General features: G+C 51.0%; 6 protein-coding genes across 6 annotated transcripts; 5 read left to right on the forward strand and 1 right to left on the reverse strand.

Moving 5' to 3' along the window:
* The first annotated feature begins 29 nt into the window (after nucleotides 1–29).
* alg3 (dolichyl-P-Man:Man(5)GlcNAc(2)-PP-dolichol alpha-1,3-mannosyltransferase) lies at nucleotides 30–1,739 on the forward strand. The gene is made up of 3 exons (XM_073732269.1): nucleotides 30–223; nucleotides 281–804; nucleotides 861–1,739. Exons 1-3 carry the CDS (start codon nucleotides 103–105, stop codon nucleotides 1,455–1,457), a joined length of 1,242 nt encoding a protein of 413 aa, XP_073583597.1. The 5' UTR covers nucleotides 30–102; the 3' UTR covers nucleotides 1,458–1,739.
* BDW74DRAFT_23012 (putative eukaryotic translation initiation factor eIF1a-like protein) lies at nucleotides 1,527–2,204 on the reverse strand. The gene is made up of 2 exons (XM_073732268.1): nucleotides 1,745–2,204; nucleotides 1,527–1,693 (listed from the first exon to the last, which is right to left on the reverse strand). The coding sequence occupies exons 1-2, from the start codon at nucleotides 2,053–2,055 to the stop codon at nucleotides 1,597–1,599; spliced, it is 408 nt and encodes a 135-aa protein (XP_073583598.1). The 5' UTR covers nucleotides 2,056–2,204; the 3' UTR covers nucleotides 1,527–1,596.
* Nucleotides 2,205–3,104: 900 nt separating this feature from the next.
* Nucleotides 3,105–7,331, forward strand: pkcA (protein kinase c). The gene is made up of 9 exons (XM_073732270.1): nucleotides 3,105–3,818; nucleotides 3,900–4,166; nucleotides 4,225–4,791; nucleotides 4,844–5,239; nucleotides 5,299–5,682; nucleotides 5,741–6,299; nucleotides 6,352–6,553; nucleotides 6,608–7,013; nucleotides 7,071–7,331. The coding sequence occupies exons 1-9, from the start codon at nucleotides 3,419–3,421 to the stop codon at nucleotides 7,130–7,132; spliced, it is 3,243 nt and encodes a 1,080-aa protein (XP_073583599.1). The 5' UTR covers nucleotides 3,105–3,418; the 3' UTR covers nucleotides 7,133–7,331.
* A 930-nt stretch (nucleotides 7,332–8,261) lies between these two features.
* On the forward strand, nucleotides 8,262–9,658 carry BDW74DRAFT_22999 (uncharacterized protein). Its single transcript, XM_073732267.1, has 3 exons — nucleotides 8,262–8,265; nucleotides 8,318–8,821; nucleotides 8,870–9,658. Exons 2-3 carry the CDS (start codon nucleotides 8,644–8,646, stop codon nucleotides 9,439–9,441), a joined length of 750 nt encoding a protein of 249 aa, XP_073583600.1. The 5' UTR covers nucleotides 8,262–8,265; nucleotides 8,318–8,643; the 3' UTR covers nucleotides 9,442–9,658.
* Nucleotides 9,659–10,086: 428 nt separating this feature from the next.
* Nucleotides 10,087–11,114, forward strand: BDW74DRAFT_178447 (uncharacterized protein; the record flags this gene model as incomplete). Its single annotated transcript, XM_073729204.1, has 4 exons — nucleotides 10,087–10,153; nucleotides 10,211–10,508; nucleotides 10,559–10,643; nucleotides 10,710–11,114. 4 exons carry the CDS (start codon nucleotides 10,087–10,089, stop codon nucleotides 11,112–11,114), a joined length of 855 nt encoding a protein of 284 aa, XP_073583601.1.
* A 422-nt stretch (nucleotides 11,115–11,536) lies between these two features.
* BDW74DRAFT_178448 (tubulin-specific chaperone D) lies at nucleotides 11,537–15,403 on the forward strand (the record flags this gene model as incomplete). Its single annotated transcript, XM_073729205.1, has 6 exons — nucleotides 11,537–11,710; nucleotides 11,767–14,263; nucleotides 14,314–14,590; nucleotides 14,659–15,003; nucleotides 15,057–15,222; nucleotides 15,269–15,403. 6 exons carry the CDS (start codon nucleotides 11,537–11,539, stop codon nucleotides 15,401–15,403), a joined length of 3,594 nt encoding a protein of 1,197 aa, XP_073583602.1.
* Between the last annotated feature and the right edge of the window lie 36 nt (nucleotides 15,404–15,439).

Consider the following 15,439-nt stretch of genomic DNA (forward strand, 5'->3'; position numbering starts at 1 on the left):
CGGACAGCTATCATTGGCCCGGCCCCGGCCGCGGCCGCGGCCAGCCTTAAGGCCAACATACTCTGACAATTGCGACGGAGCTCCTCTCCATCAACAACCACAATGGCATTGACAGAGCTCGCGCGCGATCTGTGCTTGAACCCCAGGCATACAAGGTGGATCGCCCCGCTACTCAACATTGGCGATGGCCTTCTATGCGCCCTCATTATCTGGAAAATCCCATGTAAGCTGCACCACATCCCTCCCACCCTAGATAGCCAACTAACATGGGCTGCACTAGACACTGAAATCGACTGGACAACATACATGCAGCAGATAAAGCTCTACCTCTCCGGCGAGCGCGACTACACTCGAATCGAAGGCTCAACCGGCCCGCTCGTCTACCCAGCCGCCCACGTTTACAGCTACTCGGCCCTGTACCACGTTACCGACGAAGGAAGGGACATCGCCTTCGGGCAGATCATTTTCGCATTTTTATATCTGATAACACTTACGATTGTCATGGCTTGCTATAGACGGGTAGGGGCTCCGCCATACTTGTTTCCGCTGTTGGTTTTGTCAAAGCGGCTGCATAGCGTTTACATGCTGCGGCTCTTCAACGATGGGCTTGCGGGACTTGCTATGTGGGGCTCTATTTGGCTGTTCATGAATCGCAAGTGGGCGCCGGCAGTTGTGATTTGGTCATTTGGGCTGGGGGTTAAGATGACCTTGCTACTTCTGGTCCCGGCGGTCGTTGCCGTGCTTGCCTTGAGCCTGGATATTGGGCGGTGCATCAGGTTGGCGGGTTTGGCTTTGGGTGTTCAGGTCTGTGCTAGCCTCGCTCTGAGGATCTCTGAGTACAGAAAACTTACATCAACTAGGTTTTGCTTGCGGTGCCGTTCCTGCAGACGAACCCTAGCGGCTACTTTGAGCGCGCCTTTGAATTCGGCAGACAATTTATGTTCAAGTGGACAGTGAACTGGAGATTCGTGGGAGAGGATATATTTCTGTCCACGCGCTTCTCGCAGGGCTTGATTGCTTTGCATTTGCTCATACTGGTTGTCTTTGGGACCACGAGCTTTCTGAGACCATCCGGTACCGACTTGCCCAACTTTGCCGGTAAATTCCTCACTGGGCAACATCGCAAAATGGCACTTCATCCTTCCTTTACCATGACCGTACTATTGACATCCCTCGCTGTCGGCCTGCTGTGTGCAAGGTCGATACATTATCAATTCTTCGCCTATCTCGCCTGGGCAACACCGTTCCTCCTTTGGCGGGCTGGATATCACCCAGCTTTCGTGTGCGGACTGTGGCTTACGCAGGAGTTGGCTTGGAATGTATACCCGAGCACCAACATGAGTTCTGCAGTTGTGGTCCTCTCGCTATGCGCCCAAGTGTACGGCGTCCTTATCAACAGGAACCGCGCGTTCTCCGATTCACCTCCGACATCAGAAGCGAAAGAGCACGTTCAGTGAGCGTCTTGACTCGTTGTTGGTAGCATTTTGGGGTTGACCGGTTGCGACCATCCGAGGTTGTGTGATCTAGACTGCCCGGAGAGGGAACAGATTGCACGAGAGGCATTCGGTAATGGGCAGTGAGCCAGTCATCGCTTCTTTAGACATCCGACTCGTCAGAGGAAGGCATTTTCCCAACGTTAGATTCGTCTTCGTCGTCAGATCCCACGACCGGCTGTTTGGCGAATTCTTTGGGCCTTCTCCAGGTGTTAGATCAATGGTACCAGCGGCAATGTGGTACCACTCACCAGTAGTGTGCTTTGCGCCAGGCTTTCTCGTCGCGAACGATGTTGACGATCTCCCCCTCAAGTTTGTTGTCGCGGGTGTCTAGAGCGTTGGTGTCCACCACGACAAACGAACCTCGCTTCATCCAGATGGTGGATCGGAATTTAGCAGGTAACTCGACAAGCGCCGTCTTCTTCGAGGGGAATTGAACCGAATAGATGTTGTTTCCCGTGGCTTTAATGACTCGCGCTATCTCTTGACCCGGTTCTAGTCCATCAGGCGGAAACATAGTCTCCTCAGCTGTCGCAAGGACTTTACGTCTTGGGGGAGGCATTGCGAGTTATTCGAGCGTATTTCGGTCTTTAGCTCTTGAGCAATAAAGCTAAATGCGCACAGGACGGTCGAAATTGAGAAACTAGACCCCTCCAGGGTTCCCCGCCATGTAAAGATATTTTGTTATCACGTGAGCACTAAACCGAATATAGAGCGCAGTCGCAACTTCTGTGCCCGATGCACTCCTACAACGCCACTGATGCAAGAGTCAGATACGGATAATCAGGTAGGATTACCGATAGATGGAACCCGTCACTGGCCGGGTAGATCAGGAGCGGTTATCGCCGTTGATCAGACCAGATGCCTCAACGTTCCAGAAACAAGGCGCATGACCCTTGGATGCAGTCAAAGATTCCAAGAACCAGTATACAGCAAGGGGCAGAGACGCTGGACTGTACCCGTGGACCGTGGCCCGTGGGAGCATCTAGGCATGATCGATTAGATTCTGGATTCCGTAGCTCAAGCATCTGCTGCTTTGCCTTGAAAGCCTGCAGTCAGGGATGTTCGAGGCCTAATGAGGGGTTCATCGCAATCATGGTTGGAAGTAGGCTCCGGAGATCCCTGCTGATGGAACAGATACGGTTCGCGGTGACGAATTCTGGCCGGCTAATAGCTGAGGCAAGATTCTTGATCTGCACATCGCTTCTTCTGTCCCAAGCTGGGTATTGGGACCGCCTGGTCCGTTTGTCGGCGAGAGAATTCCTGGGTCTCATTCCTTTCATCAGGGACGCGTGAGGTGAGGCCATACTTTATACCAATTAGACCAACCACTCCTCAAGGACTCAGCGTGATAAAGCCCGAGGTAATCAAGTCGGACATACACTCTTTGATATCTTGCGAAGTCTGGATCTCTCCGACTAAGCCTCGCAACCATACAACCAGACCGTACCGGACTGCCTAAGTATCGCACAGCCCCTTACGATCCTCTGAATTGTGGATAATTATCGACCTTGCCACGGGAATCTGAGAAAGCGACCTCATTTCGTCATCGACTGACGGTGTTGTCTCACATGTGTCAAGGATTTGAAAAGATCTGCTGAGGATTATTGAGGTTGCATGTTGGTTAGAGACTGTGCTGCCCCCTCCCTCTTCCGGTGTCAACAAAAGCCCCCGCGGTGGACATCTTCCGCCTCTGAGGTCGCTCTCCACACTCAACCCTCCCCTCCCTGATCCACGCCCAATCTCGAATCTGCCGGCACCGACCTACCTTTCTGATCTCTTCTACTCCGTGCCTGTTTTCGACGGAGTTTCTCCTGCTTTTTGTCGTCTATTACCTCCCCTACCCCTCTTCAACCGGTCGCTTTGTCGCACCGCCCCTCGAGTTCGTTCCCCGACCACGACCCCTAGGTTAGGCCTCATTCACCATGGACGGGGACGAGCTCATCGCCTCGGTTTACCGCAAGATCGAGCGGGAGAGAGCTCTTATTGCCGCCGCAACGAATATGCGACAGTCGACCGATAACCCTCTAGTGCAACAGAGGATTAACGCGAACATCCAAGAAGGAAATAAGAACATCATTTACCTGGAGGAAAAGATGAAGGAGCTGCAGCTGCGTCAGATGGAGCGAGAGTCTGGTTCACCTACCGATAAACGCCTACCACCGAATCCTGATGATGGTCCCGCCCCTCCGCCGAAAGATCCCTACGGTGATTCTGCACATTATCCGCAGCCTGGCGGGGGATCTATGCCCTCAAGCGCTCCTTTCAAGGATCCTCGACCTTTCGCGCCTGTGCCTAAAGCCCGCCCAAATTATACAAAACTAGGTATGTTAGAATGCGTGCAGTCTTCGGCCGCGAGCTGCCGCTATGCTATGCAGGCCGTATACTGATGCGTACCTTCTCTAGACTTGATTAAATATGATACCCAATATCTTGGACCCAAGATTCAGCTCATGTTGTCGCAGCTTGAATTTAAGCTGAGTGTCGAGAAACAATATAAGGCGGGTATTGAGAAGATGGTTCGGCTGTACCAAGACGAAGGTGATAGGAAGAGTCGCACGGATGCTGAGGGCCGACGGATTGAGAGTAACCAGAAGATCCAGCTATTAAAGCAGGCCCTCAAGCGATATGAAGACCTTCATGTTGATATTGAGTCGGCAGATACTGCGGACGGTGCGAAACTACTTGGTCCATGTGTGCCTTTTTTCATAGCTAACGCTGATCGCCGCAGATGAAAGTTTAAGCGCGCCGAACCTGCGCAAGCCGCTAACTGGTCTTTTGACAATGCGGATCCATGCCGTTCAGGACGTCGACCATGCGACTAGCTCAAGATTCTCCAGAGGCCCTGAAACATTCGTTATTGTGAAGGTCGAAGATACTATCAAGGCCAGAACAAAGGCGACCAGATCCGACAGGTGGCAGGATGAGACATTCAATCTTGACATCGATAAAGCAAACGAGGTTGAGCTTACCGTGTACGACAAGGCTGGCGATAGACCCACCCCGATCGGTATGCTGTGGTTGCGCATCACCGATATCGCGGAGGAAATGCGTCGAAAGAAGATTGAGACCGAAATCAATGCTTCAGGATGGGTGTCGGCAGATAAGATGGGCCCTGGCGGTGGTCCTGGAAGGCCTGATCCTGCTGGCTCGGCCGGTTCAGCACAATATGGCGCCTCCGCAAGCTACGGCAACCCTGGAGCAGAAGGCCAAATGGGCGGTGCTGGTGCTCCGCTGATGGTTGAGGCATGGTTTGCCCTGGAGCCGGTGGGCAAGATCTATATATCAATGAGCTTTGGTAATAAGTCTCGTCATGCTGATCCTACCTCTCTCGCTAACACCTCTTCTAGCCAAGCAGTTGAAAGATCGACGACCATTCGACATTGGTCTCAACCGTCAAGGTGCCGTTCGACAAAGGAAGGAGGAGGTCCACGAGAAGCAAGGTCACAAGTTTGTTACGCAGCAATTCTACAACATCATGCGTTGTGCTCTTTGCGGCGATTTCTTGAAATATGCTGCCGGTATGCAATGTGCCGACTGCAAATATACCTGTCACAAAAAATGCTACCCCAAGGTTGTCACGAAGTGTATTAGCAAGGCGAACTATGAGACGGATCCCGACGAAGAGAAGATCAACCACCGCATCCCGCATCGTTTCGAAGGCTTCTCCAACATCTCTGCCAACTGGTGTTGTCATTGCGGATACTTACTGCCTTTCGGACGAAAGAACGCTAAGCGTTGTTCAGGTGAGCTTCAGTTTGCATGTTTTGTACGGCAGAAGATATAGGCTAACTATTATTGACAGAGTGCGGTCTTACTTGCCACGCGCATTGTACGCATCTCGTACCCGACTTCTGTGGTATGTCCATGGAAGCAGCGAACCAGATTCTAGAAACTCTTATCCGCCATAAAAACCACAACAAGTCTCCTTCCGTCAGCTCTGGCCTCAGCGGGAAGACGCTTCGACCTGGCGGCTCCCAGGATACAGGTCATGCATACCCAAAGCCTGTGGAAAGCCCATCATCCTATGGGCAACGGCCGCCGTCTTCTGAAGCAGTGAGTGCCGCAGCGACATCATACATTCCACCGCAATCGCCTACTTCTCAGAGACAGCCATTGCCCCCACGAACCTCTTCGTCAAGTCCTGCCGCTGCCGCGGCCGCCGCGGCAACAGGGCAGCGTATACCTGGTAAGCAGCTTTTGTTCTTTTCTTTCATTTGCGCGCGTAATAACCACCGATATAACAGATACCGGTCGACCTGCTCAACCTCCCGCCCATGCTCATTACGACCCGGCCGCATACGCATCTTACCAGCAACAAGGTGGAATGCAGCAGGGTTACCCGCCTGCTCAGGCAATGCAGAAGGTTAATGCTCCAGCACCTTACGGCATGCACCCGCCTCAGCCGCCGCAGCAACAGCAGGTCATGCAACCGCAAATTCCTGTGAAGGAGGAACCCCCTCAGCAATCGAAGGTCAGAATTGGTCTGGACCACTTCAACTTCCTTGCTGTTCTAGGTAAGGGTAACTTTGGAAAGGTCATGTTGGCGGAGACAAAATCCACCAAGAAGCTGTATGCCATCAAGGTGTTGAAGAAGGAGTTCATCATCGAGAATGATGAAGTAGAAAGCACTAAATCTGAGAAGCGAGTCTTCCTGGTCGCGAACAAAGAGCGCCACCCCTTCCTTCTCAACCTGCACGCTTGTTTCCAGACAGAGACTCGTGTGTACTTCGTTATGGAGTATATCAGTGGTGGTGATCTGATGCTGCACATCCAGCGGGGCCAGTTCGGCCTCAAGAGAGCACAGTATGTTCGCGTGTGCATTTTCCTCCTCGACATATGCTGATGAAATTCCTAGGTTCTATGCAGCGGAGGTGCTGCTCGCTCTGAAGTACTTCCACGAGAACGGTGTCATCTACCGTGATCTGAAACTCGACAACATCCTGCTAACTCTAGACGGTCACATCAAGATTGGTGATTATGGTCTTTGCAAGGAGAACATGTGGTACGGATCCACCACAAGCACATTCTGTGGTACGCCAGAATTCATGGCGCCTGAAGTATGATCTCCCTTCACCCATCCAACTAAAGCCGGATGCTAACCACTTATATAGATTCTCCTCGACAAGAAGTATGGTCGAGCCGTTGACTGGTGGGCTTTTGGTGTTCTTATCTACCAAATGCTTCTGCAACAGTCGCCTTTCCGTGGTGAAGATGAAGACGAAATCTATGATGCCATTCTTGCAGACGAGCCGCTCTACCCCATCCACATGCCCCGGGACTCAGTTTCTATCTTGCAGAAGCTGTTGACTCGCGAGCCAGAACTGAGACTTGGATCTGGCCCCACAGATGCGCAAGAGGTCATGTCTCACGCCTTTTTCCGCAACATCAACTGGGATGACATCTACCACAAGCGAGTCCCGCCACCATTCATGCCGACCATCAGCAGCGCAACGGATACTAGCAACTTCGACCAGGAGTTTACCAGCGTCACTCCTGTGCTTACTCCAGTGCAATCAGGTAAGGCACCGCTCTTGCTTCTGTCTCACGCCTAGTTCTAACCCTTTTTCCTTCTAGTTCTTTCTCAAGCCATGCAGGAAGAGTTCCGTGGTTTCTCGTACACCGCGGATTTTGCTTAGTCGAAACGTTCCCTTCAGCGAGATGTTCAAACTTGGATTTACGTCAGATCCCTGCTTCTTGGTTCTGATGAATGCTTTGCGTCTTTTGCACTGAAATAATAGTCATTGCACATACATACCCATAAGAGTTTTGAGAACAGGGGCGAGTGGGCTTCTGGGGCGCAGATTGAGAAGAAAAAAATGGTGGGAGTGAGTGATCTGGGGAGGTTGCCGGTTATTCAACGGTTGTCTGCCCTTGTAATGGAATGTTAACCTTGCCATTCAAGGAATGTAATTGTGCTTCATTATCTTTTCCCCACTAATAATGCTGTATGATTTAATGGAAGGAGATATTTGCTCCGTCTGGAGCGAGTCCACTGCATCATCCAGTTACTGCTGTACCCATTCCAGTCCTGACTATGGTGGTTGAGGAGTGCTCTGCGTCGAACCCATCTCAGAATGTTCAGCAACACTCATCTCGGCAAAACCAGTTCATTGTCGCCCAGATCGTCAATTCCAGTGTTACGCCCGCCTCACAAAGGACTATTTCCGGTCTTTCCTTCCATCTGTCAACCACGCCTCTGCCACGTTCTATGTGCTCAGATGTCTTCCTCTTCCAAGGTTTTAACCATACCATGACAAAGAAGCGAACCACAATTAGTATCAATCTATGTACCGAAATAGCTTCTTTATTCTCCGGCAACACAAAGACTCGATGCGAATCATAACTGACATCCCTCCAGCGCCCGCCCGACTCCTCACGCTTCCCCATCGACTTCGAAGTCTCCATCAACTCGACTCGTGGACTCCACCTATCCATCTACGAAGCTTAACTTTTTCTCTATTGCAATTACGATATCCGCCGAATCCATAACGCAAGGACTCTTGCACGCCCTACGACCATGGCGTACAGCAGCGCGTCTAGCAGCTCAAGCGAGGGAATGCAGTCGATCCTGAGCGAAGGAAGGTCAGTAACCCAGCTAAGTGGCAATACTCCCTTGATCCTGCATACATACCGCTGGGAGATGAGCCGGACTCACCGGATTACAATATTAGTGTCAGGCCTACTCCGTCGAAAAGAAAGTACAAGACAGTGACCGTCGAAGATGCGAGCGATGATAGTGATTACTATACTTCGAAAAAGCAGTCACTCCGTAAGACTCCTGGATCCCATTACAATGCGTTTGAACTAAATAACAAACTCAGCAATCCCGCCGAGTAGCGCACGCCCTGGCGACACTGCCCTGTCACGTCCGACTGCACGATTCGGAACCCCATCTACGCCCTCGAGAGCCACCACTAGTACCATTTCCTCCTATGGCACCCCTAGCCGTAAGGGTAGACTGGGGCCGGGAGCCGCATCACGGCGGAAGTCCACTCATCACGAGGAGGACCGTGACTTCTTGCCCGACAGCGACGATGAGGAAAATGGTCTTTGGGAAATACCCCACAACGAGAAAGCAACCGTTGTGTTTGACTATGACAGGGAGCGAGATAGGCGGTATGCGCATGTACTCAACATTCCGAAGGACATGTACACCGCAAAGGAGAAAGAGCTCTTCTCACAGTTGGCGATGCGGGGGTTTGAGCCACTCGCCCCAAAGCATTGGCAGTTTGATTTTCCGACCTTGCCTGATTCCTTGTTCCCCGAGGAGGGCAAAGAGCAAGCAGAGCCGATTATCCAGATATCCAGGAGCACTACATTCAACGGTAAGCTCCAGCTTCTACCTCGCCAGAAGTCCTACTGACTTCGTCTAGCAATCAAGTCACTCAATAACCTCTTCTCACTCAGCGGTCGTGTAAGGGACTGCGGTGTGGTGAAAAAGGACCCTGAAAATCTCATAAAGCAGAATATCATGAAGTACATTCGCTGGGCACTGTACGATGTGAACCTCGAGGTCGATCGTGCATCAATGCCGATCCATGTGCTACACGCCAAAAGGCCCAGCGAGGAGATGATCGATGCACTTGGGCGTGTCAATAGCCGCTTGAAGAAACTCGCCGTCCGGCACAAAAAGGCCCTGGCTGCTACACCTGACGCGAACAACGACGAGCTACCCTTGCTCATCGGGTTCCTCGCCGCCGGTCCCATTCTCGCTGTACTGACATATGATCTAAGCCTTATGAATAGTACTTCGGCGGATGAGGAGCTTGCCGCAAAATTCTTCGCAGAAATCGATTTCTCAGAGAGGGGCCAGGATGTATGGAACTCGCTGTCTGTTGCTATCACCGTCATGCATATCCGCAACACAATGGCCAGGCTCGCGCGGAATGGGTATGGAGGATATGCGAGAAATCCGACAGTTGCTTCTGGGGATGAGGATTTGTAGGTGTGAGGAAAGAATATCCTAAGAGTTGTGGCTGTGGCATGGCTAGTTCTGTTGCATGTGTATATTTCAGTCTTTTGGATTTTTCCTTCTTCTTATTTTAATCTCATACTTCGGCGTCTGGTTTATTGTCCTTTGGGGGGTCATTTCACTTCAGAAGGTAGAGCAAACGAATCTTCAAATACATGTTCAGGTTGTTTCTGGTACACTGAATCCATACCAAGGTTTCGTCTGACGTCCTGGGTTTACTGGTAATCAACCCGGCGATTTTTCGATTACTACACCGGCAAAGAGCATTAAGATTTCCTCTTTAGATGCCGATGCATTAGTAGAATGCTTGAGGGGAGTGTGGTCTTTGTAAGTGGCATTAGAATCAAAAACGCCGTAGCGTAATTGGGCTGGCCTGAGCTGACATTGGGGCTCGGGTTAGGGCTCGGAGAATTTCCTATTTGGGATGGCTTGAGGCTATACCTCCCAGGTAGATATACTTTCGTTACTCACCTGCATCTTATCTCACTCTTATCGAAGCCTTATATAACAAGTCATCGGAGAAGTAAATCGTGTAAATAGGAATATAAATCGCTCTTTTCCGCGAGACGAACTCTGACCTACTTACCCTTAGCAGATCAGACATCTTCACTGCACTGAATGGCCTCTCTGAGCATCACCGAAGACTCCATTCCCTCACTCGAGGGGAAAGCCGCCCTCATTACTGGTACAAACAACCCCTACTTCTGGCATTTTTAAGTAAGGGTTATTGAATCATGTCCAGGGGGCTCCTCAGGCATTGGCCATGCCGCGGCCCTAATTCTCCTCTCCAAGGGCGCAACGGTGCACATACTCGATACCAATCCTCCTCCTGAGCCTAAACCTGACAAGCTGAATTTCCATTCTTGCAACATCACCTCCCGGTCATCTCTTCTCTCCATCTTCACATCCATCGGAGCAGTCGACTACGTCTTCGCGAACGCTGGCGTCTCAGAATCCACAAACTACTTTGTGGACACCTTTGATTCGAATGGCGGCCGGAAGAGCCGAGCTACGATGTCCTTGATGTCAACCTACGTGGCGTACTTAACGTCGTGAAGCTGGCATGGAGCTCCATGAAGAAACACGGCAGGGAGGGAAGTATTGTGGTTACATCCAGTGCAACTGCGTATGCGCCTGAGCAGAGCTTGCCAGTCTATGCGGCCGGGAAGAGTGCGGTAGGGCTACTCTTTAAATAGAACTTTGTGATGTTGGATGTTCGGTACTGATACTGCTTGTTGCAGCTAATCGGCCTCATCCGCTCCCTCCGCAGCGTCATCATGCAAGACAGCATCACAATCAACGGCGTCGCCCCAGCGGCAACAGTAACCTCGCTCTTACCGCCACATCTCGCGGCTCCAATCATGGCCGCTGGACTGCCAGTTTCCACGGCGCACTTCGTGGGTCTTGCGCTGTTGTACTCTGCCACGGCGACGCAGGCGCGGAAGGTTGAGGTTTATGGCAAGGAGGAAGATAAGGATCTTTATAGGGAGGAGAGATGGAACTGTAGGGTTACCTTGACGCTTGGGGATAGCTATACGGAGCTTGAAGAGGGGATTTCGGATCTTAGGCCGTGGTGGTTTGGGAGGGGCAATTTGGGGTGCACGAGGATGCAGAAGACAGCGACGGATTGTAGGGAGAGCAGTTGACATTAGAGTATCCGGCTGGCTGTGTGAGATTTCTGGATCACAGATTATGCAGCTTTGAAGGGGCCTGGAGTCGCGGACTCATGTCTTGTCCTCGTAGAAACGCGGGTAGGTGTCAGTATATATATGTGCAACTTCGCCACGTTCTCAGGGCAAAATGGACTATATAGCAGCGCTGTCAATGTATACGATCGTATGCCTAACTGTTTTATTCAAGCAATTCATAGCATCGCATTTATTCAGATGAATGATAAAGATTGAAAGATGGAAGTATCGAGGGAAATGGCGATGGTAAGAATGTCACGTGATACACTATGAGATGGGCCGGATCCCCGCTGTTTGTACTTGATCTACTTGATCTACTTGATCTACTTGATCTACTTGATCTACTTGATCTACTTGATCATCTTTCCAGCCAAACCATCATGGACGTAGCTGATGACCGAGAACTCAAACTCCAGCGGGCCTCTGGTGACCTCGTCGAGGAATTCTTGGTCAAACTGCCTTCTTTGCTCTGGAAGCCTCAGTCCACTCAAAAAAGCGCTCGGGTTCCAAGGAGATGGACCTTGGTTTCGAAAACAGAACGCCTCGTCAACCTAGTAAGTTGAGGCTCCTCTATACACTTCCAAGTGACAATCTGCTTACTGTTCTGTAGCTAGAACCTTTCCAAGAATGGCCGCAGTTGCTTGATCCGCATCTGCAATCACTTTTGCCTCCTCTTGTTGACGCTCTGTTGGCGTACTTGCTAACGCATCGAGATCAATATGCTACCAAATCAGCAAGTCAGCAGTCGAAGGCCCTGTATCCTCTACCCAGGGCCATTTGCAGGCTTCTCTATACCTTTTGTAAAGTTCGAGGTGTCAAGGTCATCAGTAGGTTCCTCAACAATGAGCCGAAATACCTCGACCCCATGCTGCGGGCCTTTATCGAGTGGGATGCCGCTGAGCCGAATGACTCTGCTGGTGACATTCCTCTTCGACTAGTTTGGGAAGAGCGCTATGTGCTGCTTATTTGGCTCTCGCATCTCTTGCTCGCCCCTTTTGACCTGTCTTCCATGTCGTCCAACGATATACCAGTGCCATACCGGGGAAATGAACTGATCGAGCGTCTACCGCCACAGACGCCAGCAGTAACCAAATCTCTCCTCTCCGTCGCATTGGCTTATGCCAATGTAGCAGGGAAGGAGCGTGAAGCCGCGACTATCCTCCTTGCACGGCTTGCTCTGCGTGGGGATATGCAAGCCGTAGGTATCCTAAGGAGCCTTACTGACTGGGCATTTACTGTATTGCATCCTTCCGCGAAGACTGAGCCCTCGGTTGTCTATGCGTACCTCGGAGTTTTATCTTTTCTGGCACGTTTGGCTGGATCTGGCCAAGCCGAGGATTTTGAGCCACTAATTATTCCAGTATTCCAGCAAACGATGCGGCTTGTTCAAGGTGGTACCGCAGTCTCTGAAGTGATTCTGTCGTCTGCTATAGCTCGAAAGACTATGATCAAGATTGTTCGGTCTATCACAGCCATGGCGCTTTCCCTCAGCGAGAGAAGCAACAGTCCACTATCAGATGACCAGGTTTCCTATATCTTGGAGGAGGCGATTGACCACTTCTTGACAGCGCTTGCAGATAAGGATACCCCTGTGCGATTGGCTGCAAGCAAAGCGCTGAGCATTGTGACCTTAAAGCTTGACCCGGACATGGCAACCGAGGTCATCGAAGCTGTTACTGGCTCCTTGGAGGAGAATATCCTATACGAGACAATGGAGGGTAAGATCATCACGCCGTCTGAGGCGAGGAGATACGGAACAAGCATGTTGAAGCGGAATTTGAGCGCTGTTGATGCTCAAAGGTGGCAGGGACTTATTCTCACCTTAGGCCATCTGCTATTTCGGCATGCTCCCCCAGCTCACCAATTGCCTAATGTGCTGCAGCCGCTTGTATCTGGGTTAGACTTTGAGCAACGGTCTTCTATTGGAAGCTCGATAGGGACCGGTGTTCGCGATGCCGCTTGCTTCGGTATATGGGCCATCTCACGGAAATATACTACCCAAGAGCTCCTCGCGATTGATCGGCAGGCAATCTATTCGTCCACTGCGCAGAGTGAGGTGAATATTCTTCAAATGCTTGCTATCGAGCTTGCTTGTGCTGCCTGTGCCGACCCGTCTGGCAATATCCGAAGAGGTGCTTCTGCTGCGCTCCAAGAGCTCATCGGTCGCCATCCAAATACCATTGTGGAAGGTATACCCATTGTACAGGTGGTGGACTATCATGCAGTAGCACGCCGTTCCCGGGCTATGATTGATGTTGCAAAGGCCACCGTTGCTCTTAGCTCCCAATACTGGAGTCCCCTTGTCGAGGCATTGATGCAGTGGAAGGGCATCGGCTCGGCCGACGCTGAATCCAGAAGACATGCAGCAAACGCCCTTGGAGTCCTAAGCACCCAAGAAGCTAGCAAGTCTGTGCTTGTTATTCTTCAAAAGCTATGGAACAAACTTCACAGCATTCCGCGCAGTGATGTCGAGACACGACATGGATGTTTACTCGCTATATCCTCAGTCATCGACGCCTTCGTTGCCTTTGAATCTTCCGAACTTGGCCAAGCCGAAGATGATACGCTCGATATCGCCAAACAAATATCTAAGTTCTGGGAAATATTTGATTCACCCGTTGGTCCCAACAAAGATGACTTGACCCTCCAGACTTCCCGTCCAGAACTTACCGCGGAGGCGTCATCATGCTTGATATCATCACTTTCTCAATCCTCAGCTCGTGTTAAAGAGCTCCTGAACTCTGAACCTCCTCCGATCCTGCTCGAGAAAGCTTGTAAGACTCTTATGCTCTGCCTATCAAGGAGTGACGACGTTTCTATCGGGGCCTCATCCCGAGCTATCTCTCACTTGTGGTCCCTTCTACCGCCCTCGAAACAGGATGAGATAATGCAGGCCTGGTTCTCACATATCCGTTCAACTCGAAACCTGCCGACTGGTCGTGGTCAAATCTCTGTTCTCGGTTCGATATTTGGCAAACTTAGTCCAGAGGATGCTACTCGGGAATCGGTCATCGAGGAGCTCATACGCTGTGCCGAGAAAGAGGAATTGATTGAGAAACGTGTAGTGGCCGTCAAGAGCTTTACTACTGGAGTGCTGCCGCATATAGGTATGTGCCCCGCTTGGTACTAAGAGGTCATTGTATCAATGAAGAAACAGATGTGACGGAGAGTATTTTCAAAAGCCTTATTGGTTTTCTGAATGATTATACAACGGATAGACGTGGTGATATCGGGTCTTTGGTTAGATTGGAAGGTATCCAAGCAGCAAATGTCGTTCTTCAGCGGAAGGCCAGCACGAACCCGTCGCACGTTCAGGACATTGCCGGTTGTCTCTGCCGACTTGCTGCAGAGAAGCTGGACAAGGTTCGTCTCGAAGCTTGGCTTTGTCTACAAATTTTCTGGGAAAGTGCTAGTGAATTCCCGCCGTTGTCAAGGTACGATCACCTATATACACGTACAACACTATCATCTCTTGGTATGATAAGTGCGCTAAAAATCACAGGCGCTATGAGCACTTTAGTCAAGTCTGCACCACCGAGTACTTCGTTCAGCTGCTAGAACTTCAGGCTATTGACTGGCTACGACTCCCATTATTTCAAGGCCTTCCTACCTCCGCTGTTGCCGGTTCTGAGGGCCTGATACGTGCCACGCGTTCAGCTTTGATACAAAGTATCAATCGACACCCGATTGGGCAACATCCAGAGGTTGCGACTGCTATTATCCATGACCTACTCCAGGTCTTGAACGAGAAACTCCCAGACGACCGTTATGCTATTCCGACCCTGGAGACAGCAGCGTTCTTGTTGGACGGTTATGTAGCGTCTGCTCCTGGGTTCCAGAGTCCGACGTGAGTCCCTTAAACCCGCCTGAATTATGCCTAGAAGATGCTGACTTTCACAGTCTGAGAAAGCTGTTCGTGCTTGTGCAAAAGGCCCATTTCAAGAGCTCAAATCTAGCCCGGCTTGAGGCCGCCATTAGGGTATATGCGCCGCTCTCGAGGCTCGAGCAGGTACGACCCGACGTCTTGAAGAAGCTTACCGGAATGCTTCTGCATCCGTTTCCAAGGGTATGTGCTGTCTGCTCAGACATGAAGCTGTTCTAACGAGAAGTAGGTCCGGGCCATGGTGGCCGAATACTTGTTCATGGAAACTGAGCTTGACCTAGTTAAGCTGGAGGACTGGACGTGCCAGCCGTCGAGGCTGAAGGGCAAATTAGTGGAGTTGAGGGGAGTTCTAACGTGTAAATAAGTTAGAAGAGATAGAGGGGAGATATCCTCCAAGCAT

The sequence above is a fragment of the Aspergillus multicolor genome (genome assembly GCF_047715735.1).
Source record: "Aspergillus multicolor strain CBS 133.54 unplaced genomic scaffold BDW74scaffold_13, whole genome shotgun sequence".
In the NCBI taxonomy this organism is placed as follows: domain Eukaryota; kingdom Fungi; phylum Ascomycota; class Eurotiomycetes; order Eurotiales; family Aspergillaceae; genus Aspergillus; species Aspergillus multicolor.

Excerpts from the sequence above, each read along its gene's own strand:
- alg3 (XM_073732269.1), top strand. The coding sequence starts at position 103 with ATGGCATTGACAGAGCTCGCGCGCGATCTGTGCTTGAACCCCAGGCAT. Across the intron at positions 224-280 it reads CATTATCTGGAAAATCCCAT|ACACTGAAATCGACTGGACA; the intron begins GTAAGCTGCACC and ends GGGCTGCACTAG. Across the intron at positions 805-860 it reads GTTTGGCTTTGGGTGTTCAG|GTTTTGCTTGCGGTGCCGTT; the intron begins GTCTGTGCTAGC and ends TACATCAACTAG.
- BDW74DRAFT_23012 (XM_073732268.1), bottom strand. The coding sequence starts at position 2,055 with ATGCCTCCCCCAAGACGTAAAGTCCTTGCGACAGCTGAGGAGACTATG. Across the intron at positions 1,694-1,744 it reads TGGCGCAAAGCACACTACTG|GCCCAAAGAATTCGCCAAAC; the intron begins GTGAGTGGTACC and ends CACCTGGAGAAG.
- pkcA (XM_073732270.1), top strand. The coding sequence starts at position 3,419 with ATGGACGGGGACGAGCTCATCGCCTCGGTTTACCGCAAGATCGAGCGG. Across the intron at positions 4,167-4,224 it reads GTCGGCAGATACTGCGGACG|ATGAAAGTTTAAGCGCGCCG; the intron begins GTGCGAAACTAC and ends TGATCGCCGCAG. Across the intron at positions 6,300-6,351 it reads TTCGGCCTCAAGAGAGCACA|GTTCTATGCAGCGGAGGTGC; the intron begins GTATGTTCGCGT and ends TGAAATTCCTAG.
- BDW74DRAFT_22999 (XM_073732267.1), top strand. The coding sequence starts at position 8,644 with ATGTACACCGCAAAGGAGAAAGAGCTCTTCTCACAGTTGGCGATGCGG. Across the intron at positions 8,822-8,869 it reads CAGGAGCACTACATTCAACG|CAATCAAGTCACTCAATAAC; the intron begins GTAAGCTCCAGC and ends GACTTCGTCTAG.